Below are 26,253 nucleotides of genomic sequence, written 5' to 3'. Positions count from 1 at the left end.
GGGACCCAGTAAAAGCTGTGTTTGCCGAAGTATGGGACATTTTCTCATAGATGTGATATTAGGTGTCCTGAGAACTACATGGTGAGGAGGTTTTTCCCTTTTTATTCTTTCTCTTCCTGGAGAGAGAAAATTATTCATATTTGCCAGAGAAAGTGTCTGTTTGCTGATTGCATTTCCTACCAGCTCTCCAACACTTGCACATCTCCCCTCTCAGCAGAGAAAGCAAGCCCCATGCTCAGCCTCCCAGCACCTACCTCGGTGGTTCTCATTCATTTTGCTTAGTATCCCTTTTTGGCAAAGAATAATGGCTCATGGGATGGTGATCTAAAGTCTCATTTTTAAATGAATTTATTTTATCTAAAAAGGGAGGCAAGATAAATAAAAATGGTAAGTAACCACCCAGTTACTACTACCACCCAAGTGGTAGGCAGAAATGGCCCAAGTCATGAAGTCACATGACTAAATAAAGTTTGGGAAATACTAGCATGAAGTTAATTCATGTAAACACTAACGATCATGGGCACAGCATCCTTGGCTTCTGTTTCATCAGGGTGTGTGTCCACATGAGCTGCCCTGGATCATAAAGCCCAGTCTGAAAGCAGCTTGGAAGGGCTGATGTCATCTGTGTGTGTTTTATCAGCTGCTCTTCAAGGAGTGTAACTCCTGTGGCTTCTGCCATATCTTTATGCCATCAGAACTCTGATTTTGGGAAGGCCTCAAGAGAGCATTGAGCTCACTTATAGTCCTCAACCCCTTTTGCATCAAGCCTCACCTCTACTCCCTCACCTCCTTGGACCTGGTGCTCCAGACAACAATGACAGTGAATATTCATAATGAAGGACTATTAGCCCAAAAAAGAAACTCAGACACCTGCTGCAACATGGAAAAACGTTGAAAACACTATAAAACTGAATGAATCCACGTTATTCAGGATGTACCTAGAGTGATCAGATTCATAGAGACAGAAAGTAGAAGGGTAATTGTGGGGCCTAGGGAGGCATAATAGGGACTTGATGTTTAATGGGTACAGGATTTCAGTTTGAGAAGACGAAAAAGTTCTAGAGATGGATGGTAGCAAAGATTACCAAAAATGTGAATGTACCTAATGCAACTGAATTGTACATAAATCATGGCTAAAATGGTCAGTATTGGCTGGGGGCAGTGGCTCACACTTGTAATCCCAGCACTTTGGGAGGCTGAGGCAGGCAGATCATATGAGGTCAGGAGTTTGAGGCTAGCCTGGCCAACATGGCAAAACCCCATTTCCACTAAAAATACAAAAATTAGCCGGGTGTGGTGATGCACATTTGTGATCCCAGCTGTTTGAGAGGCTGAGACATGAGAATTGCATGAACCCAGGAGGTAAAGGTTGCAGACAGCTGAGATTGCACCACTGCACTCCAGCCTGGGTAACAGAGTGAGACTTTATCTCAGAATAGAATAGAATAGTCAATGTTATTACATGTATTTTACCATAATAAAAAATAAAGTAGGCAGCAAGCACTTTCTTTCCAGCCTCATTGCATTGGCTTACCCTGGTCCTACCACCAGGAAACTGCCCCTCTCGTGTTTCCATTTGTCAGAGCTGACAGTTCAAATGCCATCTCCCTTCCCTCCCACCCTGCCACTCCCAGCCCTGCAAGTGCTGAACCCCCCTCACCACCAAGCATGATGGCAATTTAGGTACATGTTGTGTCTGCTGGGAACAGTGGGCTTCCTGAGAGCAACCTCCATGGTAAACCTTCCCCACATTCCCCACTTGGGTCATGCACATAGTATCCATGATTAAACAGCAGGTCAAGTTTCCCTGTTTGACCAGGAAGTGCCTGATTTTAGCATCCTAGCATCCATCTTTCCAGCCACCACTGGCCTCCCAGTACTGAGCAGCAGCCAAAATGAGCACCTCCTGTCTGAGACCTCATCTAGACAGGCAATCACCATTAGTCCACACCGGTACCAGGCCTTAGCATCTTCTTTAGAAGATTAAGAGCTTTCTTTCTTTATTCAGAAGTAAAGCTGGACAGCCTCTCCAATCCCTAGATGGGTTCAGTCTGTTTAGAAGATGCTCTGGGGGAGATAGAAGAGAAGGGAAGGGGTCACTCGGGCTTTGCAGTGGAGAAAAGTGGCCTCTGGTCTCCTTGGGGAGGCTCTTATTGGTTCTTTTAAATGCATGTGTGAGCTGGTGGGAACCGCATGGCCTAGTCCTCTCCTTGTACAAATGAGGACTGAAAATCCAAAGAGGGCAAGAACTGCTCTAGAGGGAAAGACCCCAGCTTGTCTATGAAACAAGGGGTCAGAAGCTCTGCGTGTTCTGGGCAGGTGTCAGGACACACCTGGAGCATCGTGTTCACATCTGGGCTCTGCCTCTTAAGACTGAGATTCACAAGTGGATGGAGGCAGGGCTGTCATTAGGTCTGTGAGCCTGTGAGCCTTGTGAGCCAGCCTGGCTCAGGAAAAGCAGAGACCCGGCAGTGGGGGTTGGTAGGGTGGGTAAAACCCAGACAGGGGCCCTGTCTCTGTCATCCTTACCTCCCCACTGGCAGCTCTGAGTTTGTGGTGCTTCTGGGTGGGAATCCAGGTGAGGAAGCACATACTGCAGCATCCATTTCATCTCTGCTTCCTTCCTTTTTGCCTGCAGAATTTCAGAGGCAGGAAAGTGTCCGGTCCCAGCATAAAGGTATCCAGTTATATGACACCCCTTACGAACCCGAAGGCCAAAGTGTTGACTCAGACTCGGAGAGCACAGTCAGCCCCCGACTGCGGGAGAGCAAGCTGCCCCAGGATGACGACAGGCCTGCCGATGAGTACGACCAGCCTTGGGAGTGGAACCGGGTCACCATCCCAGCCTTGGCAGGTAAGGAGCCCTGACCCTGTTCACGAGGCAGCTGCTAAGCCATGCTCAGCACTCACTTTGGTCCCAGCCTGTGCTCAGGACAAACTCCAGGGCTGTTTAATAATCCAGCTGGTGGTCCTTTTTCTTAGTACCGTCAAAGATATAGGCTGCAGAGGAAAGGGAGAGGTGAGGGAAGGGAGAACAGGCCAAGGAGAATCTGGGTCTGGCTTCCAGAGTCTCGGCGTTTGAGCCTCTGCACTCTTCAGAGATGGAAGGTTTAGATGTTCTGATTGTCTGGCTGTCTTGGTCCTACTTATTGATAATTCCCTGGCTCACTGAAGCCAAGATTTCAGTTTTCAGAAGGAACTTTCTGAGAAAGTAAGAGGAAACCAGTGTGCACAGCAGCTTCTGTTGGGCCTGAGCAGGCTCAGTGACCCCATCCACCCCTGGGAGCTGAGCTAGGCCTGCACGGCTCACAGGGCCTCTGTGTCTCCTATCCCAGCTTCAGCGTGTACCCGCTAACTGAGCATAGGCGATGGGCAGAGCCCAGCTCCTCCCAGATGACCGTACCCTGGCCAAGAGCTCCTTGAGTGACTTGAGTGTCCCCTTCCTCCCCAATCAAGGGCTGCTTTTCTAGAATGTGGGTATCGGTCACAATTCTAGAACTCTTCTCCCACAGCCCTTTTGAAAAGTGATCTTGGGCACATGCATCCTAAGTCATAAACCTAAGCTCGTAGCTTTGTATTCTAGTCCCACTCCTTAGAAATTATGATGCCAAAGTTATGATAAATTCAGAAAAGGCATTGTTTATAATTATGGAAAATTGAGAGCAATCCAAAGGTTCAGCAATGGAGATTGGATTTCTGTGCGTCTATATGGTGGAATATTTATTGTGCAGCCACTAAAAAGTGATGTTTATCAAGAGTTCATAACTACCTAGAGAAATGCTTATGTCTAATTAAGAGATGAAAAGCCAGATGCAAACAGTTTTTACATATCTGAGAGTTCAGGCATGTAATTTTAAGTGAGTAACATTTAATTCCTACCACACTGACAGTCATAAAGGGAAACTTTTTCATTTGTTTAAAATTTATTTTGCCTTAAATCTCCCTTTTTTTTCCCACATATGACTAGACTCTTCCTCCCTTTCTAATCCTGAACACTGAGGCCTCTGCCCTGCCCTTATCCCAGGCCCCTTACTTGCTGTTGTAGCCATTTCAGTACATATTACTCACAGTTCCTTGGATATAGCATGCCCTGTGCAAATCCCATTTTTCTAGCTAAAATGCCCTCCCCTGCCTGTCTTATCTGGAACAATCCTGTGCCTCCTTTGAGGCCCAGCTTACACATAACCATCTCTCCAAGCCCTCCTGGGTACTCAGCCATGCACCCCACAGACTCCTGCTGCCTCTCTGGGCCTGTCGAGTTTCCTGCACACATCACTGCAGGACCATTTCTCACACCACATCAGGGTTAGTTCTGTAGGTGTTGGTCTCGCCTGCCAGGCTGTGAGCTCATCAAGGATAGGCTGTCTCATCACCTTTCTATAGCCCCAGCCCCTGGCTGAAAGCCAAAGACAAGAGTCATCCTGTGGCTGGAGGTCCTGGGTCCACCCAGGTCTCCCCTCTGCATTTTACAGCCTCCTCTATTCCCTTGAACCAAAGGAATCCAAGGACTGTCCCCTGGGCATGGCTGATTAGGGGCTGTGTTTTTCTGGGTGTGGGAGGAACTGGGGCCACCCAGGAGCTTGCTCTTTGCAAACACGAGTTCGATTAAAGGGCTAAAAGGGCTCATGTGGCAACTTTCCCGGACACCGAGGGCTCACATTATAGTGTAGCACCACAGGCAGGCTCACCCTCCCCTGGACTGACCAACTGCGGGCCACTCAGGGCTGCCCTTGCCTTTGATGCTCTAGTCTAGTCTGGCATGTTGTTACTCAAAGTGTGGTCCCTGACCCAGCAGCATTGGCATCACCTGGAGCTGGTTAGAAATGCAGGGTCTGAGGTCCCATCCCAGGCCTGCAGAGTCAGAATCTGTTTTAACAAGATCTCAGGTGATTTGTGAAAGTGAAAAGTACTTCCCCTATAGAATATCATCTTTCAAGAAAACTCTCAGGCCAGAACCTCTTCTGCCCAAAGGTGGTTTTAGGACTCCTGTTCTAAAGGAGTTAAACTATACTGAAAGAATTTAGAACTCTTGTTCACAAAGAGTTCAGATAGAAGAGTTCATAAAGGTCTCAGATAAAACTGTCTCATTAGAATGAGTTTATGAGCCTACAAGCATCCATTTTGGCCTGGGTGTTGAGTGGCAGAGTTGCCATCACAGGTGTCATGAGCAATCTGAGTTATTGGGCTGTTGATAGTAGACACAGAATCACATCCAGGTCTGTGTCTCATCCAGTCACCAGCTTCTATGGGTCCTGCTCCAAGGCGGGCACTGCTGTGTTTTTCCTAAGCAGTTTTTGGCTCAGTTCTGCCTCCTGGGACAGAGAAGGAGAAGGCCATCTCACCAGGGGCTGGAGAGGTTCTGTGGACACCAGCCTTCTCTCCCTGTGTCTGTGGACAGAGTCTATCAGGTGCAGTGTGGGCAGGCAAGATGCATCCTTACTGTTTGCTGTCACTGGAGGGAAAGTGGGGAGGTGGGTGGGCCACCTCTCAGGTGATGAGGGCGAGTTGAAGCAGCTTGGTTGGCTTGCTGATGTGTCACCACAGTCCTATGTGTAAGCCCAGAAGTACAGCTGCCAGGGAATGATGGTGAGGACCCCCACCTGAGTACCTGAGTCAGTGCTGTGTGTGCACGTGAGTGTACATCTACCTGCATGTGTGCAAGTGCATGTACTCAGTGTGGTCAGTGGGTAAGGCAGCACTTGGCCAGGCCCCATCCTTAGCATAGTACCTGTTGGAAATGCCCTACACAGTTTTTTCTTGACTCTTGGGACTCTCTGCGCTGAGTCTTAGGAGCCTGGGGTGCAGGATCCATAGCTGGAGGAAGAGCTGTATGGGATGGAGTTGGCTGGGCAAAATCATTACCCTCTCCTTTCACCCCTTATATTTGCTGAGTCTGCAGGCTTGGCCTGGATGGGGAAACTTGGTCTGGGAATGGGATTGATGCTTTCAAATTTCCAAAGGGTATAGAGTATGGGGTCCCCTAAGGGACAGACCTGGGCCTGTCAAGAGGGGGAGTCACAGGGAAGGACCCAGGTGAAGGGTAAGAATTTTGGTTAGACAGCAATGTGTGTAATGAGCTTCCCAGCACTGGGGGTTTGCAAACAGCAGCTTAAGTGAGGCAGGGCTCTGATGGAGGGTGTGTCCTGGGAGGTCCGGTCTGCAGCCAGCTCTGGGGACGCATCCAGGCTTCATTTCATCAGAACCCCAGCATGCTGCTGGTCAGAGACAGGGAGAGGGGAAGATGGCTGAATTAACTCCATCTATCCATGAAGCAGAAGTGCTTTCCAGCTTTCAAAGTGCTGTCCCAAATTGCATTTGTGAAAAGAGGCACCTCTCAGGCACTGCGTCAGCATTCTCCACCAGAGCGCCCTTCTCAGGCAGTGTTTCTGGCAGTTAGCGCTGCTGCCATGGGAAGGCTCAGTTATCACTTCCCAGTTGTCATGAAAGCAGCTTTTATAGTGTGTGAAGTGACCTCAACTTCTTAGGAATGAAAGTTACCCCTTCTCTGAGAATGGCTAATGTGGAATTTAATTAGGGATTCAGGTAGTTGTTGGTGAGAAATACTTGGAGCTGTCTGAGGAGCCCTGGGTGTTCGGTGCCTGCTCTCCTCCAGGAAGCTGACTGTGGCCTCACCAGAATCCCACTCCCATTTATTGGATCCCAATCGGACAAATGGCCAGTCAGGTTCCACCACTAGCTACTGGCTGCGGGGAGTGGGCTGGGGCTGGAGCTCTGCCTACACAGAGAGGTGGTGTGACCTCCGTCAAACAACCAGCCCCCTTCCCACCTGGCAGAGACACCTGTCTTCCAGAGTGGGCTAGACTCTGTTCCTGGTCTACTTTGAATCACCCCGGGAGTCTTCACAGTGACCAACAAATTGCAAGGCCGGCAGGTAGGTCTAGAAATGGCCTTCTAGACCCACCTACCGGTGGGTCCCAACCCACCCACGCCAGATGCAGCTTGGACTGACACAAGGCCTATGTGGCCCTCCCTGCTCAATGTTGGAAAGGGAACCCTTGTCCCCTTCAGATGATGTCATGGTGTCTGGGGATGGTGCAGGTTGGTGTGGCAGGTCTACCTGGCTGCTGGGCTTTGTGGCACAGATTGCAAGATGGACAAATGGAGCCGGAGCAGAAAGTGGCCACGTAGGGAGGGACCCACAGGCAGGGACCAAGGAGCTGTGGTGGATAGCCAGTAGAAGCAGACCCGGGTAGGGGTGGCATGGATTTGGTGTCTTCACATCTCTGAAGGACCAGTGTGAGGACTGAGAATGAACCTGTCCTGGGAGTCTCAGTTTCCTCACCTGGGAAGTGAGATCAATAGTTCCCACTTCAGAGGGGTCTTGGTGAGGCTTGATGGGTATCACATCAGGAAAGTGCTAGTGCTGTCATTGCTAGTATTTACTGAGCACTTGCTGTGTGCATTGTCTCATTCCGTCCTCAACAATCACTCTCTGGGAGGTTAGTTTCCTCCTTTTACAGATAAGGAAGCTAAGGTCCCATGAGAAGAAATAGCTTGGCCGGGGGCCCAGCCCGTGGCTAGTCAGCAGCAGAGCCGGACTTTGAACCTGCCAGCTCCGACTCCAGAGCCCTTGCCCTAACCCAGTCAAATGCCTGGCCTCCCTGGTGTGATCCAGGATGCTGCAGGAAACGTGGTTGGAGCTCTCATCCTCCCATGGCCCTCAAGAAGTGTCGCATGCCCTTCATCTCACTTGCACTAATTTCTGCCACATCTACACTGGTATATGTTACTGGGTGGTGGCTTCCCACCTGAAATGGTTCCAGCCAGGGATTCTGTAGGGGACTGGGTCCTGGAGGTTCATGCCTTCATTGGATTGGGCGGGAACCAGTGCCATCCCATAGGTTGGTCATGTTCTGTCACATGAGAGGGGCCCTCAGCACAGAGAGGGGTCCACATACCATAGAGTTCCACTCTCCCTACCCTTCTGGAGAAACTAAGGCTCAGAGCGGAGAAGGGAACAGCTAGAGACCTCACAGCAGAGCCAATCAGGCCATGCGCAGAGGAATGACCAGCGTTTCCTTTTAACCCAGTGAGTAGAGTAACAGCTATGCCTTTAATAATTTGCACTTGTGTCTGAGAAGTAAGTAACTGCAGCTCTTGAGCTTGATGGAGGAGCCAGATGGCAGCAGGGTATGTGAAGGGCACCTTTCAGACCTTCTTGAGAAACTAAGTCATTTCATTTTCGACTCGCCGTCTGAAGCTTTGTCTTCACAAAAGTTACTCTTCAGGCCGTGTCCTGGGCTCAGCCAGGTCTGCCTCCCAGCAAAGATAAAAGACAGACACATGACTCAAAAAGTGCTCAGCATATTTATTTCAGGAACTTATCTGTCTTCCCCACTAGCTCCTTGGCGGTTTCTCTGCCCTAGAAGTTTTTTTTTTTTTTTTTTTTTTTGAGACGGAGTTTTGCTCTTGTTACCCAGGCTGGAGTGCAATGGCGCAATCTCGGCTCACCACAACCTCCGCCTCCTGGGTTCAGGCAATTCTCCTGCCTCAGCCTCCCGAGTAGCTGGGATTACAGGCACGTGCCACCATGCCCAGCTCATTTTTTCTATTTTTGGTAGAGACGGGGTTTCACCATGTTGACCAGGACGGTCTTGATCTCTTGACCTCGTGATCCACCCGCCTCGGCCTCCCAAAGTGCTGGGATTACAGGCTTGAGCCACCGCGCCCGGCCTGCCCTAGAAGTTTAAGTCTTGCATGTTGGGACCCATAGGGCAATGGAAGGAGTCAGACAGTCCTAAGTTCACATGCCAGTTCCACCCTTTACCGCTTCGGGACCTGAGACCGACTGTTTAGTCTCCCTGAGCCTTAGTTGACTCATCTGTAAAATGGGGATGGTCACCTTGTCACACTGGATCTCTGTGATAATTAAATAAAGGCAAAAGATCTGAATGAAAAGATATGGTAAGCTCTGCGCCTTCCCATCCTACGTTTGACATGTCTGTGGATTGCTTGGTTTGCCTGGAGCAGTAAGTCTTAAACTTGCACATCTTAGAATCACCTGGAGGAATCACATCTTAGAATCACCTGGAGGTTCTGTTATACAGATTGCGGGATTCCACTCTGAGTTCATGATTCAGTAGATCTGGGGTGAGGCATGGGAGTCTGCGTTTCTAACAAGTTCCCAGGTGTTGCTGATGCTGCCATCTGGAGACCCCACTTTGAGAACTTAGAGTCTACAGAGTACATGCTTTGTATTAGCTGTGAGGTGGGGGTAGAGTTAGGGAGGGGAAGGCACCTCCTCCAGGAAGCCTTCCCTGACACAACCAGTTCCTTCGCCTCCTCGGTGCTCCTTCTGCACCCAATTCTGGAGTACACTGGCTTATTCTGAAACAGCTAGATACACACTTGTCACTGTCAGCATGTGGGGTGCTTATGCTATGGTGTCACCCCTTAGCCAGCCTCCCTCTTGAGTTTTGACACCTTCAAAGCCTCATCAGGTGAGCCTAAAAGGGCAAAGAAAGGGAAAGGTCCTAGGTATGTCTGTTTTCTAAACAGCTGTGAATCATCTCAGAGCCAGCTAAACCAGCTAATTTAAAATAATCCTATTAAGGTAAGGAAGGGTGGGGAGGAATCAGGGACAGGAAATTAACATTTATTGAGCAATAATTATAAACCTGGCATGGGTTAACCCTACAAAGCCTTGCAGAGTAGGGGTCACTTCATTGTCGTCATTCAGATAACAGTACTGAAGCTCAGAGAGGGTAGGCAGCTTGCCCACAGTCACACAGCTGTGAACTCGGGCCAGTCTGACTGCAGAGCACTTGTTCTCTCCACTGCTGCGTTGATATCCTGTGTGTGGCTGGTGTCAGGCTGGACATTCCCTTTCACACCAGTACAAGGCAGAAGCAGTTGCACCCATACCATGTTGCCCTTGTGACTTGTTACTGTCCCCCAATAAACACAGTTGCTCTGAAGCTGGTTTAACTCCTCTTGTTTGTAGGGCACTGCTCCACACTTGGTATTCCCACCATGAGATATGACTCATCTTCATGTGCTCAGAATAAATACAGCCCCAGTGTCTGCAGAGGGTTCCTCGGGAGTCTTAGACCCAGCCACCGCCACCTGTCCTAGCCAGGAGAATGCTGTCTCTTCCAAACTGACTCCCTTCAGGCTCCCATGATGCTTCCTGTCCTCTGCATAGCTTCCCAGAATGCCTTGAGCCTGAGGAAATTAACAATTGTGTTTGTACCAAATGCTTTTTGCTATGTAATGAGTAACAGTTGTAATTAATGTTTAACACGTGTGAACAGCAGGTCTGCCCAGGAAAGGGGGGTTTCAGTGAGAGATGTGGAATCCCTTGCTTCCTTTGGCTAATGTGTTACTGAGGGACAGGTTTTTCCAGTTGGTTTTTCTATTTGACGTATGAATGGATTCGTTTAGTAATCTAAAAAAAAAGAGCGAAAAGAAATCAATGTTTAATAGCTTTGGTTCATCTGCTAATTACATCAATAGAAATATTCCTCCAGTGTCTTTGTCTACACAGTGGAAAAAAACCAAAGATTTGATAGAATACATTTGCTCTTCTGTTTGGCAGCTCAGAGATCTTCATGTGGATGGAGATTTTTAAGTTCCCTGAGGTCAGAGACCCTGCCTGTCTTGTTCACACTTGTGATCTCTGCCTGGCATACAGTGAGCTGTCAGATATTCAAGTAAATCAGGCTAGTCATTGTGGCTCACACCTGTAGTCCCAGTACTTTGGGAGTCTGAGGTGGTTAGATCACCTGAGGTCAGGAGTTTGAGACAAGCCTGGCCAACATGGTGAAACCCCATCTCTACTTGAATCCAGGTCTCCTGAATCCTGGAGGCCCCTTACAAGTTCAGCATAAATCCTGTATGCAGTGCAATACAGTCTCAAAAACAGCTGTAGTAACCACAGTGATACATCTATGAGCACTTGCTGTGCCCCCAACTCTCAGTGCACAGTACCACCCCCACTGTACAGATGAGGAAACAGACAACTTGCCCCAGGTCATCCTGCCAGCAAGTGACAGCACAGGACTTTAAATCCAGATATCCCTGGCCCCAAAATACAAAATTAGCTGGGTGTGGCAGCAGGCACCTGCAGTCCCAGCTACTTGGGAGGCTGAGGCAGGAGAATCACTTGAACCCCGGAGGTGGAGGTTGCAGTGAACCGAGATCATGCCACTTACTCCAGCCTGGGCAACAGAGCAAGACTCCATCTCAAAAAAAAAAAAAAAAGAAGAAAGGTATTTGAGTAAATCAGGTCTCAGGAAAACCAACCCCGTGTTTTCTTAGGAGCAGTAGAATACCAGTAAATCTTGTGGCCTGCCCACACACAAATGGTGTGTTTTTATGTCTTTCTTGTGTGCTGTGTGTTTATCTGCCTCCTCACCAGGTGAGGCAGGGAGGGCATTTGTGAACAGCTATTGACTGCTGTGGCTGCCACCTCTGGTCTCAACCTCCAGGGAGAAGTGGACAGCATGTCCCTGGCTATCTGAGGATTGGCTATGAATCAAGATGCCACACTGTAGGCCTGGAGACTGGTGTGCTGGTTGGGGGCAGGCAGCCCTGGTAAGCCATGTTTGTGGCCAATACCTGGCTTGTCCCCCCAGCTCCCACTCCCTGTCTCTCCTGGCCTCCCTCACAGCCATCCACGGTGGGGCAGTAGAGAAACATACACAGTGGGGCTGGGACTTTGGATCTTATGGACAAGGAGACTCGTTTCCACAAATGCCCAGCTGGCCCCTTGCAGGTTCTTGGGCTTGTGGATGGAGGAAAAGTCTCTTTCCCAGGCTCTAGGATTCTAAATAAGTGTCTGTGGGAGTCTGCAGGTGAAAGTTTCAGGAGACTTACCATATTAGACATGTAGGTCCCAGGTACGTTTGACTGATGACCCTGGCCTAGAACTCAGGAAGGAACTCAGGTGCTGAGGCCAGATGTATCTGGATTTAAAGTCCTGTGCTGTCACTTGCTGGCAGGATGACCTGGGGCAAGTTGTCTGTTTCCTCATCTGTACAGTGGGGGTGGTACTGTACACTGAGAGTTGGGGGCACAGTGAGTACTCACAGATGTGTCACTGTGGTTAGTACAGTTATTTTTGAGACTGTATTGCATTGCACACAGGATTTATGCTGAACTTGTTAGGGGCCTCCAGGATTCAGGAGACCTGGATTCAAGTCCAAGTTCATATCTAGCTGTTGACTTTGGGTGAGTCAGTCCCTTTTCCAGCCCTCCATTTCCCATCTGTATAATGAGTTATAATGGTAAAGATGGCTTGCTTTGGCAGCCATAGAGGCCTCTGCATTTGGGTTATTTAATCATCTTCATCAGGCTTTATCTTTAGATTTCCAGTAGCCAAGCAGCAGCCCTTAGGGTGGGGTCTTTGCTCCCAGTAATGACATTCATGTTTTTGGATGTCACAAATAAGAGGAGAAAATCATGCCCCTTCTGCCAGGCCCGCCATCCCATCCAGGCTCGGACATGTGTGTGAGGTGTTCCTGGAACCCAGGTGACATCCTGGCACCTGCCTCACCGCCTTCCTGATTGCCTGCTTTGTGGTGAGTGGCGGGCCGCCTTTCCTCACAATGAGGACCTCTATTCTCAGGCACCTCCCTTAACAAGTGGCAGCACAATACCCTGAGGCCTGTGTGTGTCTTTTCGAAGCAAACACAGAGGCCTCTTATTGGTGATCCTGGAAATACAAATCCAACATTTGCTGAGCCACTCGTCCTACAGGTACCTGGAAGGAGCCTGTACTCACTGGGTGGGTGGGGTGGGTGGGTGAGCAAGACTCGCTCTTGAACTGGAGGGAAGAAGTCTGGGCCTCGGTTGTGTCATCTATAAATTGGGAATTCTAATACTTGTTTTACTGTGTGTTGCTGAGGGTCAGATGTAGTACATTGTTTAGAAAGCTGAAACAGCAGAGGCCTGTTGTCATGGGAACAGAGTTTTAGTCATCTACAGGTGTTAGTACATTGTTGAGAAAGTTGATGGCATTTTCACAGACTCCGGGGGTCATGTCGTCCACCCCACCTCCTAAACCAGTGCATAATCTCCCTTCCTTCCCTCCTCCTGGGGTCACACAACTACCTGGGCAGCAGCCCCTTCTGTGCTCTCCACCCCAGCTCTCCCCACTCTCACCCACCTTTCCCCCTCACCAACACCCCGGAGCCCCAGCCTAGCTGTTGGTGTTGTGCAGGAACCCCTGCAGGGACCGTGTGCAAGGCCTCAGGCACCTTGATTCTGCCTCTGTAGAGTACTAGAACATTCGTGAACCAACACCAGGCCCGAAACAGTCTTCAGGCCCCTCCTGTCAGCCACGTATGGTTTACAAATGTGGCCCATGTTCATTCCAGCTCACCAGGGGCTCATGAAGCCTGTGGTGGCTGAGAGCTCCTTGCTAGTCAGTCTGCACACGGTGCCTTGTTTTTCATCATTCTAACCTTTATTGCCTCTGCTTAAACTCCATCTTACACTGGAGAACTGAGAGGGTCATAGACTTCAGGCCAGAAAGAAGCACAGTCTGAACTTGGAGAACCATGCCAGTCTTCTCTGGGGCCTGTTGCTCCGTTCCAGGTCTCTTTGAATGACCCCCTATCCCTAGGGGCCACTGCCTGCACCCTTGGTCAGTGGTGAGGACAAGAGGATGTCTGGCAGATTGTCAACACTTCTCTCATTGTGCCTCCACAGGGAAAGGCACTCCTGGGTAGGGGGCTGCCCAGGACTGCAGTCCTATAGCAGAGAGCTCAAGGGCTAGTGCTGGGACCCACTGCCTGTCATAGCAACCTGTTCCTATTAGCCTGGGCAAGTTACCTGACCAACCTCACTTGTAAAAACATGTGCAGTACCCATCAATGATAGACTGGATAAAGAAAATGTGGCACATATACACCATGGAATACTATGCAACTGTAAAAAGGATGAATTCATGCCCTTTGCAGGGACATGGATGAAACTGGAAACCATTATTCTCAGCAAACTGACACAGAACAGAAAACACTGCATGTTCTCATTCATAAGTGGGTGTTGAACAATGAAAACACATGGACACAGGGAGGGGAACATCACACACCAGGGCCTGGGGGTAGAGGGCTAAGAAAGGAATAGCAGAGGGTAGGCAGAGTGGGGAGGGATAGCACTAGGAGAACTACCTAATGTAGGCAATGGGGAGATGAATGCAGCAAACCACCCCCATGGCACGTGTATACTTATGTAACAAACCTGCACGATCTGCACATGTACCCCAGAACTTAAAGTACAATAAATAAATATAAAAAAAAAACCCACAAAACATGGGCAGTAATAGCACTGACCTCATAGGTTTGCCAGAACGACTCGAGGAGAACATGGACTTTTAGTCCTCCATGGTGCCTGCCCATGCACAGGAATCACTAAATAAAGTGGGTAAGCTGGGCCAGGCATGGTGGATCTTTCCTATAATCCCAGTATTTTGGGAGACTGAGGTAGGAGGATCACTTGAGGCCAGGAGTTCAAGACCAGCCTGGGTAAGATATTGAGATGCCACTTCTACAAACTTTTTTTTTAAAAAACTTAGCCCACCATGGTAGCATGCACCTGTAATCCCAACTGCTCAGGAGGCTGAGGCAGGAGGATGGCTTGAGCCCAAGAGTTGTAGATTACAGTGAGCTGTGATCATGCTACTTCACTTCAGCCTGAGTGACAGAGTGAGATCCTGTCTCTTAAAAAAAAAAAAAAAAAGCCATTTTTCAAAACGATTCCAAAATCACTTGAGGAGGGAGTCCAGCTCCTGAGTTTCCTTTCTTGGCTGATGAATGGAAGGTTTTTAGTCCTGCTAAGCAGGGTACAGATTCGTTCCTTCAACAGATATTGAGTATCCACTGTACATGAGGCACCATTTTAGGTACTGGGGATTCAGCCTTGAACAAAACAGAATGAAATGCCCTGTCCTCTGGGAGCTTCTGACTCCGGAATTTCAGCAGGAGTCATAGAAAAAGAGGTAGTTTCTGATACAGGCATTGTATCAGAGCATACATGTGACGGTGGGTCGGGGTCTCCCGCTTACAGGGGGCCTGCCTGGACCTTGGTACATCATCTATTACCACCTCCAGAATCCCTCACAGTATAGGTACTATCAGCCCTGATTTGCAAATGAGGCAGCAAAGGCTCAAAGAAGTTTAAGAAACAGGCCCCAAGATACTCAGTAATGACAGAGACAGGATTCAAACCTAGGTCTTCCTGATTCCTCATCCATGGCATTAAGCTGCTGCAGCCCCTCCATTCCCTGGGTGGGTTTCAACCATGGGCTGTTCATCAGAGCTAGCTGCAGGTCGGCCATGGGGAGACTCCTAGGAGACTGAGGCACAAGGCCCCATCTCTGCAAAGTGTCTGGTTCTGAGAAGATATCTCTATGCCTCAGTGCTATAGAGGCCAGTGCCAGGACAGTGGTGCAGATTTGGAGCTCAGAGGAGGAGAAAGGAATTCTACCTGGGGGTCTAAGGCAAAACCTACCCCAGGAGGTAACCTTGGAGCTGAGCGTTGAAGAATAGCTGGGGTCTTTGCAGACAGAAATAGTGAAGTAAAGGAATTCTAGAGGGTAGACTTAGCCAAAGCAAAGCCCTAAAGACAAAAAAAAAAAAAGCAGATGATAGATTTGGGGACTGGCTGTCCTTTCTGATTGGAACCTAAGGGTGGGTGTGGAACCCACAAAGGTTTTGTAGGGGAAGATGCATTATTACATCAAATTCAGAGGCATCTGAGTGCCAGAGTGAATTTGCCCTTTGTCCTGGGGCACTAGGGAGCAAGGGAGGGTTTGCAAGCCTAGGAGAGCTACGCTTTAGAGGTCCATTGGCTTTTTGGAGGTTGCTCTCTGGCCAGCTCTGAACAGCGGACAGGACAGTGGAAAGAGATCCACCCTGAAAGAACACATTTATCTCATCCAAGCACCTTCTCCACGAAAGGTACTTCTGTGAGTTAGGGGCAGACAAGAGACTGGAGAGAGCAAAGAAGAATAAATACCAGGTGCTGTCCCCATAGCACCCAGGCTGACTAGAAAGAGTGGTATGGATGACCCTTGAGGTACAGGAGACGTACTAAGGACTGGGAGCCACTGAGACAGAGATGATGGTTCTCTGCAGGTGGGATCAGGGTAAGCCTTGTGGAGGAGATGGCCTCTGTGCCAGACCTTTTCTAGATGTCATTCAGATGGAGCAGAAAAGGGTGGTAACTCTAGGCCTACAGGTAGGAAGTATACAGCAGGGAGGCCAGATGAGTGAGGCCTGGCTCCTGCCAAACTAGCAGCCCTCAGGTGTTCTTGTGGGGAAGGAAGACCCAAGGGTGAGATGAGGCTGGCCCTGCAAACTGCAGTCCTGGGAGCAACCCTTGCCCTGCTATTTGGCTTTGAGATCCTGGAGGATTTCCTCCTACCCTTCCTCTGGACCTCTGTTCCTCACCTATTACCCGTGTGGCAAGGCCAGTAGAAGGAATAGAGCTAAGCTATATGTCTTGATGCTGTCTTCCATTGTTGGCAGTGACCACACTTCAGGACTGATAGGTAAAAAATCTGTAATACAAGCAGAAAGGGGATCAATCTAGATGGGAGGGCTGGGAAAGCTTCCTAGAAGCGGGGCACTTGAACTGGGCCTCAAGAAATGAGTCCAGTCACTGTGCCAGAACTTTTGGAAAGACACTTGGGGCAAGATGAGGGCGGCTGGCTGGCTGGGTTCTGGAGGACATTGACCAGGTGCTCTCTCCCATCAACCACCAGGGTCTGGTCCCCATCATCAGAACCAAAGTCAGAAGAGCTCCCAGCGCCTCATCCTGCCCAGCTCTTAGTCTCACTTTCCTCCTTCGGATTCTGACTTCCATTTTTAATTGCCCATCGGTGGAATTAATTAGATTCTGTCATTTTAATGACTCATGGGGGTAGCATATTTTTTCTCTAAATGCAGATATTCTTTTGAGGGATTGTGTCTTTATCTTTTGCAGAAAAATCACTAAATTAAAAGAATTGCCATGTAAAATTGCAGATTAAGGAGAAACTTGATTAGAAGGAATGAGAACAGTTGTGTTTGGAGCTTTTGTTCTTAACATTTTTTTTCTTAAGCTGCCGAATCACTGCACTTGGAGTTCGTATATCTGTATTTTAGGTGAAATGATTTGCCTAATTAAGCCTGTCACTCATCACCACCTGTTCTCTCTAAGATATATGGCTATATTATTAAGCTTGCCAGCAAATGCATAAATTATTTCAGTGCAGAATTACAGTGTTGACTAGGACATTACTAGTTGTTATCCAATTTATCTGGTATGAAAACCGATAAAGCAAAACAGCAGCTCATTAAGTTTCTTCATTTAATCACTTATTGAGCACCTGTTGTATTGACAGTGACTGGGCTAGGCATGGGGGAAGGGGCACATGGTACAGCTCCTACCCTCAGGGGGCTCACCAGACAAGCAATTAGGATGCTAAGATCAAGGTGAGTCTTGGGAGGGGTGAGGTCCGGGAAGCCTTCCTGAAAAAGGTGACCTTGGGAGGGTAAGTGGAATCAGTCAGGTGAAGAGGTTGGGGGACTTGAGGCTGGACAAGCAGCCAGGTCCAAGAGAGCTTTTTGGGTTGTGCCAAAGATCTTGGGCTCCCTCCACAATCATGTTCTGGGCTCTGTGCCTCTCTGCTCACCTTCTGTGTCAGGACGTTGACTGTAGAGATTTATACTGGCAGAAATCCCCCAATCCTGATTTTAACCAGTGGAGTGCCAAGATGTCAGGAGTGAAAGTGACTTATAATTCATCTGGTCCCTCAGTCTTCTGAGCCTGTGGCAAAACTAAGCCTAGAACCTCACTTCCAGCTCAGTCCCCTTCCCTTGCCAGGCCACTCTGCTGCCCTTTGGCACTGGCAGCCCCACAGGCCAGGATGCCTGCTGAGTTATATCCTCTCTATTACTGACAACCAGAAAATTAGCAGCAGGGAGGCATTGTGGAGAAGTGTAGGATGGTCCCATGCTCCCTGACCCATTCCCTCATCCCCTTCTGTGCCCATCCCAATTGAGACATTACCCTCCTCCAAGCAAAAAATCGGGGCATCACACAGCAGTCCTCTCTGACTCACTTCCACAAGTAGTCAAGCTCCTACATCCTCTCGTCATTGAGGGGGTCAGCCTCCATCACCTTTCTCTGACTGGTCTTCCACCTTCAGGACTGACCCCAAACCCACCCTCCACCTGGAGTCAGAGAGGTCTCTAAAGCTCATTGTCTGATTATCTCCATCCATAAATTCAAGTACAAGTTCTTTAGAAGGGGGCTCCAGGTTATGTGGCCCCAACTTGTCTATCCAGCTTCAGGGCTCTCCCCTGCATGGAGGGCTCTGCAAAGTAGGCGCTCGGGTAAGACCCTGCTTCACCTCTTTCCTTCTCCCAACCCCCTGTCCAAGACCATATGTGCCATGATTGGTTGCCATGAGGGCTGCTGTCATTCAGCCGGAACCCCAGTGAGAGATCCAGGTTACTGGGAGGCCAGGGAGGGGTAGATGCTGGTGGCGATGTTTGTGCCATGGCCCCAGCTCCAGGTTTTAGCTCACCACCACAAAAGCCTCCTTAACAGATGATGGGAAAGGGCCTTCTCACTCTCCAGCCCCAGGACTTGTCCCCTGGGAAGGCCTTGAGGTCACTGCTGTCTGTGTGTCATTGGACACAGGCAGAATGGTAGCCAGAAGGAAGAGCAGGAACCCCCAGTGAGTCCTCGCTCTGCCCCCTCTCCATGCCACCAACCCTGGCATCTTGGAGCTGTGGGCATCTCTAGATTAAGTCTTGGCCTCTTCTGCTTTCCTGGAAGCTTAATTAGGGTCTTTGGTGAGTCTTCCTCTCCTCAGTAAGGTCAGCCCATCCTTCCAGTGCTCGGGCCAACAGCCTGTAGTTACCCGTAGTCCTCCTTCTCTTAACACTACACTTTGCATGCACAGGCGAGCCCTGCCATCTCTGGCTGCAGAACATGGCTGGATCTGACCACTGGCGGGCACTGCCTCGCTGCCCAACTGTGTGCACATGTACACATGCTCTGTCTCCTAATTAGCCAACTGTACTTTTTAGAGCAGTTTTAGGTTCGCAGCAGAATCAGGCAGTGTCCAGGCTGTTCCCATACACCCCTTGCCTCCTTCTCTTTTCAGCACAGCAATTGTGTAAGGAAGTACTTGGTCAAAACGGCTCTCCACATCTCTCAGAACAAAGCCAGAGTCCTTCCCAAGGCCAGGAAGCCCGGCTTCCTTCCTAACTCCTTTCCAGTCCCCCTGGGCCATTTTATGGCTCACTCTAGACACAGTCCCACTCCAGGCCCCTTGAACTTGTTCTTCCTTCTGCCTGGAGTGTCCTTCCCAGAGATGTTGCTCCCTCCCTTCAGGTATTTATTCAGATGTCACCTTTGGAGAAGGCTTTCCTGCCCTGCTGTATTTTTCTCTGTGGCACTTGTCACCAGCCATTGATATGCAGACTTATGTATTGCCTGCCTCTCCTCACAAGGCCCCTGGCTTCAAAAGGCCGGAATCTCTGTCTGTTCTTCCCACGCTGTCTTCCCAGCCTTGAACTGTGCCTGGCACATGTGGACGAGTGGTTAGGAGCATCATCATGTGTGGACTACCTGCTGGGTGTCACTGCTAGGTGGCAGGCTGGCTGCACACCCAGCACAGTCCTGAGAGTGAGTGGGTCCAGTGTTTCTGGAGCCTTCTGTTGGCAAGAGCCTCCCTTCCCACTGTTTTCTGAAGTGGTTAATGGAGAAAGAGTGTCTTAGAGGGACAGAAATGCCCTACGGTCCCAGATAGGGAAGAGGGGTCAGTGGTGAGATGCGGAATAGGCCCATCCTCTTCCTTAGTTCCAGTAGACAGCACATTCCCCCTGGTCCCCCAGGGCTGAGGTTTCTTCAGGGCCTTCTGTGAGCGTGGGGGTTGATTGCTGTGTGTCTTTCCGGGCTTGGAGGATAGCTCACCACATTCATACTTGCTGGTTACAGGAGAAGTTTCTGCCTTTGTGTGGCACAGCCAGGGACGTGTTCGTGGGCCTGAAGCTGGCTTCGGCTTAGGAACCTTCATTGCAGGCCCTGTCCTTGTTTCTTAGGCACCCTCTCTGTGTCAGGCACTGGAGTGTTTCCTCTCATCTGACCTTCACAGCAGCCTAGTGAGACAAGAAATTGGGACTCGACGAGGTTCAGTAGCTTAAGCCGAAGCTTGCCGCGAATTGCCAGCAGGTTTAGTAAAGGAACTTGGGTCAGTTCAGCTGCTTCTGTGAGGTGCCTAGTACTGTGTATACATCAGGCAGACACGGTAAGTGTCATTTATAATAACAGAGCTCAGACTTGATCCTAGGCACACTGCTAAGATTTCTAGGTGTGTCACCTGCTTTAATCCCCATGAGATGGATGCTGTCAATATCCCTGTTTTTCAGAGAAGGAAACAGGCCCAGCTAGACGGCCAGCAAGGTGAACTACCTGGTCTCCAGGACCCTCTGGCAACTCCAGTTTTAGCTCAGTGCTTCCTGTTATTTGTGGTGTCTCCAGGGTCTCCCTCAAGGAGCATCCTCCCCCAGCCTGTGGGGTGACTGGTGCTCCCACAGGCCCAGGGCAGGGAAAAGAGCATGTGGAATGGCCGTCCTATGCTATAAGCACTGCTCTATCCTCACCTGGGTGCTGGGTCCAGGACAAGGTGAGCTGTGCCTGGGCCCATGCAGGGGATCTGAATACAGAGGAGCAGACTTGGGGGGTGCAGCATGATCCCCCAGTGGCATTCTGTAGGAGTTTCCCAGGAACGGGGCAGATGTGGCCAGCATGGCCTGAGGTGGGATGAGAGGAGAAGAGCCACTTGGATGCAGATTTTTTTGGCCCAATATAAGAAACAGCTTATCCTCCTGAGAAGTGTCCAGAGGACAGAGCTCCCTCAAGGCAGTGCCATGCCCCCTTGTTAGAGGGTGCAGGGAGGTTCCTGTGGGGGTAAAGCTGAGCTCAGTGGCCTCTGGAGGCTCAACCAGCCCCTCTCACATGGTAAGTGTCATTTATAATAACAGAGCTCAGACTGGATTCCAGGCACACTGCTAAGATTTCTAGGTGTGTCCCCCAAGGCAGTGCCATGCCCCCTTGCTAGAGTGTGCAGGTAAGTGTCATTTATAATAACCAGTGGGCTGTGACCATCTGGGTGTCCTGTCTTAGGAGGCCAAAATCTTTTGTGCCCTGTTATTTCATTGCTTGAAACCCTTCCTTCTGCAAGTCATAAAGTACCAGCTAGAACAGCTGAATGATACCCCTCCTGTCCATCACAGTAGCTCCCTGGGCTGCGCTCTGCTAACCCTGTACTTTCTCTCTCTCCCCACAGCACAGTTTAATGGCAGCGAGAAGCGGCAGTCATCCCCCTCGCCTTCGCGGGACCGGCGGCGCCAGCTTCGTGCCCCTGGAGGGGGCTTTAAGCCTATCAAACATGGGAGCCCTGAGTTCTGTGGGATCCTAGGAGAAAGGGTGGATCCTGCTGTCCCCCTGGAGAAGCAGATGTAAGTTCTGAGGGAGCAAAGCCCAAACTCATCTCTCTGTTCACCTAATTTTTGCCCTCTCTTTCATGTCATCTTTAAAAAATTCACAGACTGGGCCAGGTGTGGTGGCTCACACCTGTAATCCCAGCACTTCGGGAGGCTGAGGTAGGTGGATCACTTGAGCCTAGGAGTTCAAGACCAACCTGGGCAACATAGTAAGACCCTGTCTCGAAAAAAAAAAAAGAAAAAAAAATACAAAAATTAGCAGGGTGTGATGGCATGCACCTGAAGTTCCAGCTACTTGGGAGGCTGAGGCAGGAGAATCAGCTGAGCCCAGGAGGTTGAGGCTGTGGTGAACTATGATCTCAATACTGCAATGAGCCTGGACAACAAAGCAAGACCCTGTCTAAAAAAAAAAAAAAAAAAAACCTCCCAGACTCAGACATGCTAGAACTCGAGGGGCCTTCTAGTCTGAACCTACCTCCCCCTCCGCATACAGATGGGCAATTTGAGGATCTTGGAAGGTTGAAGCTCCCACCAACCCAGTGTTAGACCCAGGATTAGAACACACATCTCCTGGGTTCTAGCCCCGAGCGTGTTCTCTTTACCCTGTGTTGCCACCCTTACCTTTAATGGCAGGAGGGACTGCAAAAGAATCTACAGGATTTGCTCCTTATTTTTACATCTTAGTTTCTAATTTCATCATGCAGTAAATAAGTTCTTGAAAAACTAAATGTAAACTCAATCCTTTCCGCTAAGTGTAAAACTATGTGTAAATTAGATTTATTTTCTGGTTACAGTGGTCTTGCTCCATGTCTGCTTGATACTGTTAGAGTTGAGCAGGGCCTTTCCACTCTCGATGCAGGTTTTCTCAGCCCCTTTCTCTAGAGATTTCCCACCTACAGTCAGTGGCCAAGTTCCATCCATGCTGCCCCCAGGGTCCCATGTCCCTTCCATCCTTGCTGCCCCGGCACTGTGAGGGGCCCTGCCCTTTATTGTCCATCCCCCTCCCACCCCCTTGGCCATGGTCATCATCTCCCTGCTCTGCCAAATCCTCCCTGGGTGCAGGTTCCTGTTCTGCTCTGAAACCTTCAGTGGCTCCACATTACCTCCAGGATAAAGTCCCACCTCCCTAGCCTGCTATTCATTCTGTGAATTGTCCCCAAACTGTGTTTTCAGTTTCTAGAAGTGCCTCATACCTGGACTAGAGTGAGCTTCTCCAGGAACTTGATGAAGCAGGTATGGGACCTGTGCTGGTGTCCTCAGGTATCTTGTCTGCTTAAACAAGCAAATGTGTAATAAAGGGTTGTCAGCCCATTGCCTAGATGAGAGCATCAGGGCTCAGAGTGGTGCAGATCCTTGGCAAGGACTCATGGCTCAGAGTACCCCCAACCTCGTGACTCAGACCCCGCCCTGTCCCCTCCCCTGTCCTCCGCTTACTCTTTGCTCATTCTCACCCTTAGCCTGGCACAGAGTAGGCACGCATAAGGCCAGGAGACTTGCTCACACCACGCATGGTTTGTGAGCCCTCCTTATTGTGTGTCACGTACTGTGTTCATCTTGGCCCAGGGAGTCTGGTCTTGGCATGGCCGGTGGGCCGGCAGGGCATCCCCTCACAGGAAATTCTCACTCGGTGAGCAGGATGCAGGATTTTCCAAATGACATCATGTGCTGTCCTTTTAAGCAAGTGCTGTCATCTCTGGAGGCTTCTGCCGCCTTATGAGTGCTCCACTCCTGCTGTACAGACCACATCGGGGAGGTGCTCCCAGCTGGCTGTGAATCATCTTTCACAGCCGTGCAGATCGACTGGCAGGTTTTACTTATTTCTAATCAAACTGTGCTCTTTTCATCAACAAACTACGACCCACAGATGTTCAGCATGCGTCCTGACTGGCAGTGGCCAGGTCTGCCTGGGTCAGCCTGGGCACAGCCTGTCCTCTCCCACCCCTGGACTCAGCCTTCATCGAAAGGCAGGGGAATTGGGCTTCCTTTCCTTTCCCATTCCCTTTTGACAGGGCCCCCAGCCAAGTCCAGAGTCATGATGGCTTTTCCTCCCCCACCATCTTATCTCCCCAAGATTAACTCCCCAGGATGAGTCAGAAGACCTGGCTAATCACCCAAGGGGTGTGCTTAGGGTAAAATCTCACTTCAGACAGAGCCTGATGACCCCAGTAGAGTGGATCACCTAATCCTCTCCTCCACCCTAGCACAAAGTGAGGGAGGAGAGGGAAACCGAGGCACTTGGGATTTGCCCCAAGTCACACAGTGTGGCTGAGGATGGGCAGGCACAGGTCTGCATGGGTGCCCATACTACCTGCCTTCCCTCCTGGGACAGCAGAAAAGCTGCTCCAGTGCTCAGAGTCTGTCCCCACTGCCTCCCAGAGAAGCCCCACCTGCACCCCCTCTTCTTCTTCCATCATTACGGTCAGTATATACACATGTTCCAGTAACAAACTTTGCCAACGTAAGTAAAAAAAAAAAATAATAACCTTGACCCAACATTCCTCTCTAGATACGGCCCCTCCTGAGAACAGAAACTCCATGAGGGCAGAAACTTGTCTAGATCACCACTGCATCCCCTGTGCCCAGAACAGTGCCCAGCATGTAACAGGTGCTGAATAAGTAGCTGCTGCATGAATGAACAGAGTCTCCAAAAAACTGCCAGCACTTTTCCCCTCTCCGTCACCTCCCCTTCTCTCTCACCCACCACAATCAGTCTCCCTTTTCTGTCTGGGTCCCCAGACGACCCCCTCTGTCCTCTGTGGCAGTCAGCACAGTTGACCACTCTCCTGGGCCTCTGCACCTGTTTTTCCTCCTGCCTCCCTGGCCACTATTCCATCTTCCATCTCCTCTGCTGGCTCCTTGCCTCTGCTTGACCGGAAGGTCGGCCTTTCCAGGGCTCAGTTTCCAACCACATGCTCTCCCTGGATTGTCTCTCCCAGGGTCCCGGTGGTGACTCACAGATGCGTAGCCCCAGCCCACCCCTCTCCCAGCACTCCTGCCTCCTACTTCCAGTGGCTTCCTGGCATCTCCACTTGGCTGACAAGTGGGCATCTCAAACTTAACATGTTCAAAATTGGGCCCTGATATTCTCCTCGAAATTTGCCCTTCCCCTAGCTTCCACATCTCCAAAATCAGTGTCACCATGGCTCAAGCCACAAATTTGGTATCATCTTGATTCCTTTTTTTGCTTGACACCAGCATCTGTTGTGTTATCAAATTCTGCCAGTGCTCCCTCCAAAGTACCACCAGAATCCATCATTCCTCCATCTCTGCAGCCGCCTTCCATGTGAACTACCGCAGCAGCACCCTAACTCGTCTCCTTTGGCCCTCCTTAGGGCAACCTGACTGATGGTCTGTGAGATTTCCCAGGGCAAGTAGCAGCTCCTAAAACCCTTATTGCTGAGGATGAGATCAAACTTCTCTTTGGCACAAGAACTGGCCATGCCTCCTACCTGCTGCTTACAGTGCCTGGGCCCTTCTTGCTGCCTTTCTGCTCAGTGAGGACCCCAACCACATTCCTACCTCAGAACCTTTGAACTTGCTGCCTCTTTTGCAGAGAAGATAAAACATCTTTGGTTCTTCACATGATTGGCTCCTTCTCATGTTCTCAGGCCACATGTCATCTCAGGGGCCTCACCTGCCCATTCATTTCTAAGTAGCCATCTTACCCAGCCCCAGTCACTTGCCTTACGGTAACCCCAAGAAGCCTGCATATCCCTTGTCACTGTCTAGAATTGTTTCCTGTATCTCTTTGTTGACTCTCCCTCTCCCTCCATCAGCCCTATGAGATCAAGGGTATGCTGAGTGGTGAGTAAATACTGGATGAAGTCATGGGTATTGGCTGGGGTGAAGGACGATAGTTGAGTCTCCCTTACCCCCCTGGTTCTGACCTGACAGGCCAACCCCATGAGGTCCAGCCCATCGCTGAGATGACCTCCCGCCTGCATTCTCTTTCTGGGTGAAGCAAGGCCTATGTGGGCCCAACAGTTGTGTGTAGCCACCCCCCAGGACCACCCAGCCCAGCCTGACTCCTGGTGTCCAGCCTTCTGCTGACAGGCTGCCCAGTGCCGGCCCGGGCCCCAGATCCAGCACCCTCTGCTGCAATCCTCAGCCCCTTGTCCCCTGCCCTCACCTCTGTGTGGAGCACTGAGGGAGGGACTGGCAGCTTATCTTGTGTATCACCTGGGATTACCCTTGACAAGGATCCAGAGGCCATGCCTGCTCTCAGAGCCAGGCTTGCTCCTGAGCTCAGGGAGGGCGGACGGCAGGCAGCACCTCCCCAGAGACCACTTCCAGGCCTTTCCCTGAGGATGGCTCAGCTTCAATGGCTGGGACTTGTTTTCCTAATAAAACGTTTTTTTGTCAGCTCACTGTGGGTGTGTTGCACAGTGAAATCTCCCAGCCTTCCCAAACCTGTTAACTCTTACTTCTGAAGTTGCTGCTGTCTCTGTTTTTCCTGATTATAGCCATAAAGCCTTTGTGGGCCTTCATGTCTCGGAAAGTGTTTCATTTGTGGCAACCCACACATCCCCCAACTTCACCTTCCTCTTGATGTATTTCTCTGTAACTTTAGAAAGAAAGGGGTCTGTGGTCTGCATGCTCTTCCTGCCTCCTCCCCTGGAAGGTCTCCGCTCCAGATGTCCAGCTTGGTGGCTACCACCTGGACCGTCCACCACTTGGCCATATTCCCATTGGGATAGGGACACTTACATGTGCTCTCCAGTCCTTGACTTTAAAGTTGATTTTCTTTCCTAGGGTTATAATTTTGTTGTGGCCACTGCTTCTAGCT

The 26,253-nt window shown here is 50.1% G+C and overlaps 1 protein-coding gene across 3 annotated transcripts in view; it reads left to right on the top strand.

The window, feature by feature from the left end:
• Positions 1–26,253, top strand: part of SHB (SH2 domain containing adaptor protein B) — a 149,622-nt gene that overhangs the window by 90,842 nt on the left and 32,527 nt on the right. For all 3 annotated transcript variants that reach the window (XR_013535467.1, XM_078372629.1, XM_003732012.6), the window contains 2 exons: positions 2,639–2,854; positions 21,311–21,482. Coding sequence is in view for 2 of the 3 variants with exons in the window: in XM_078372629.1 (XP_078228755.1) it covers positions 2,639–2,854; positions 21,311–21,482 (388 nt within the window). In the remaining variant the exon portion in view is untranslated. The remainder of the gene's footprint in view (positions 1–2,638; positions 2,855–21,310; positions 21,483–26,253) is intronic.

The sequence above is a fragment of the Callithrix jacchus genome, chromosome 1, assembly GCF_049354715.1.
Source record: "Callithrix jacchus isolate 240 chromosome 1, calJac240_pri, whole genome shotgun sequence".
NCBI lineage: Eukaryota > Metazoa > Chordata > Mammalia > Primates > Cebidae > Callithrix > Callithrix jacchus.
The sequence above is the reverse complement of the archived record's forward strand: the minus strand, read 5'-3'. Positions and strand labels throughout refer to the sequence as shown.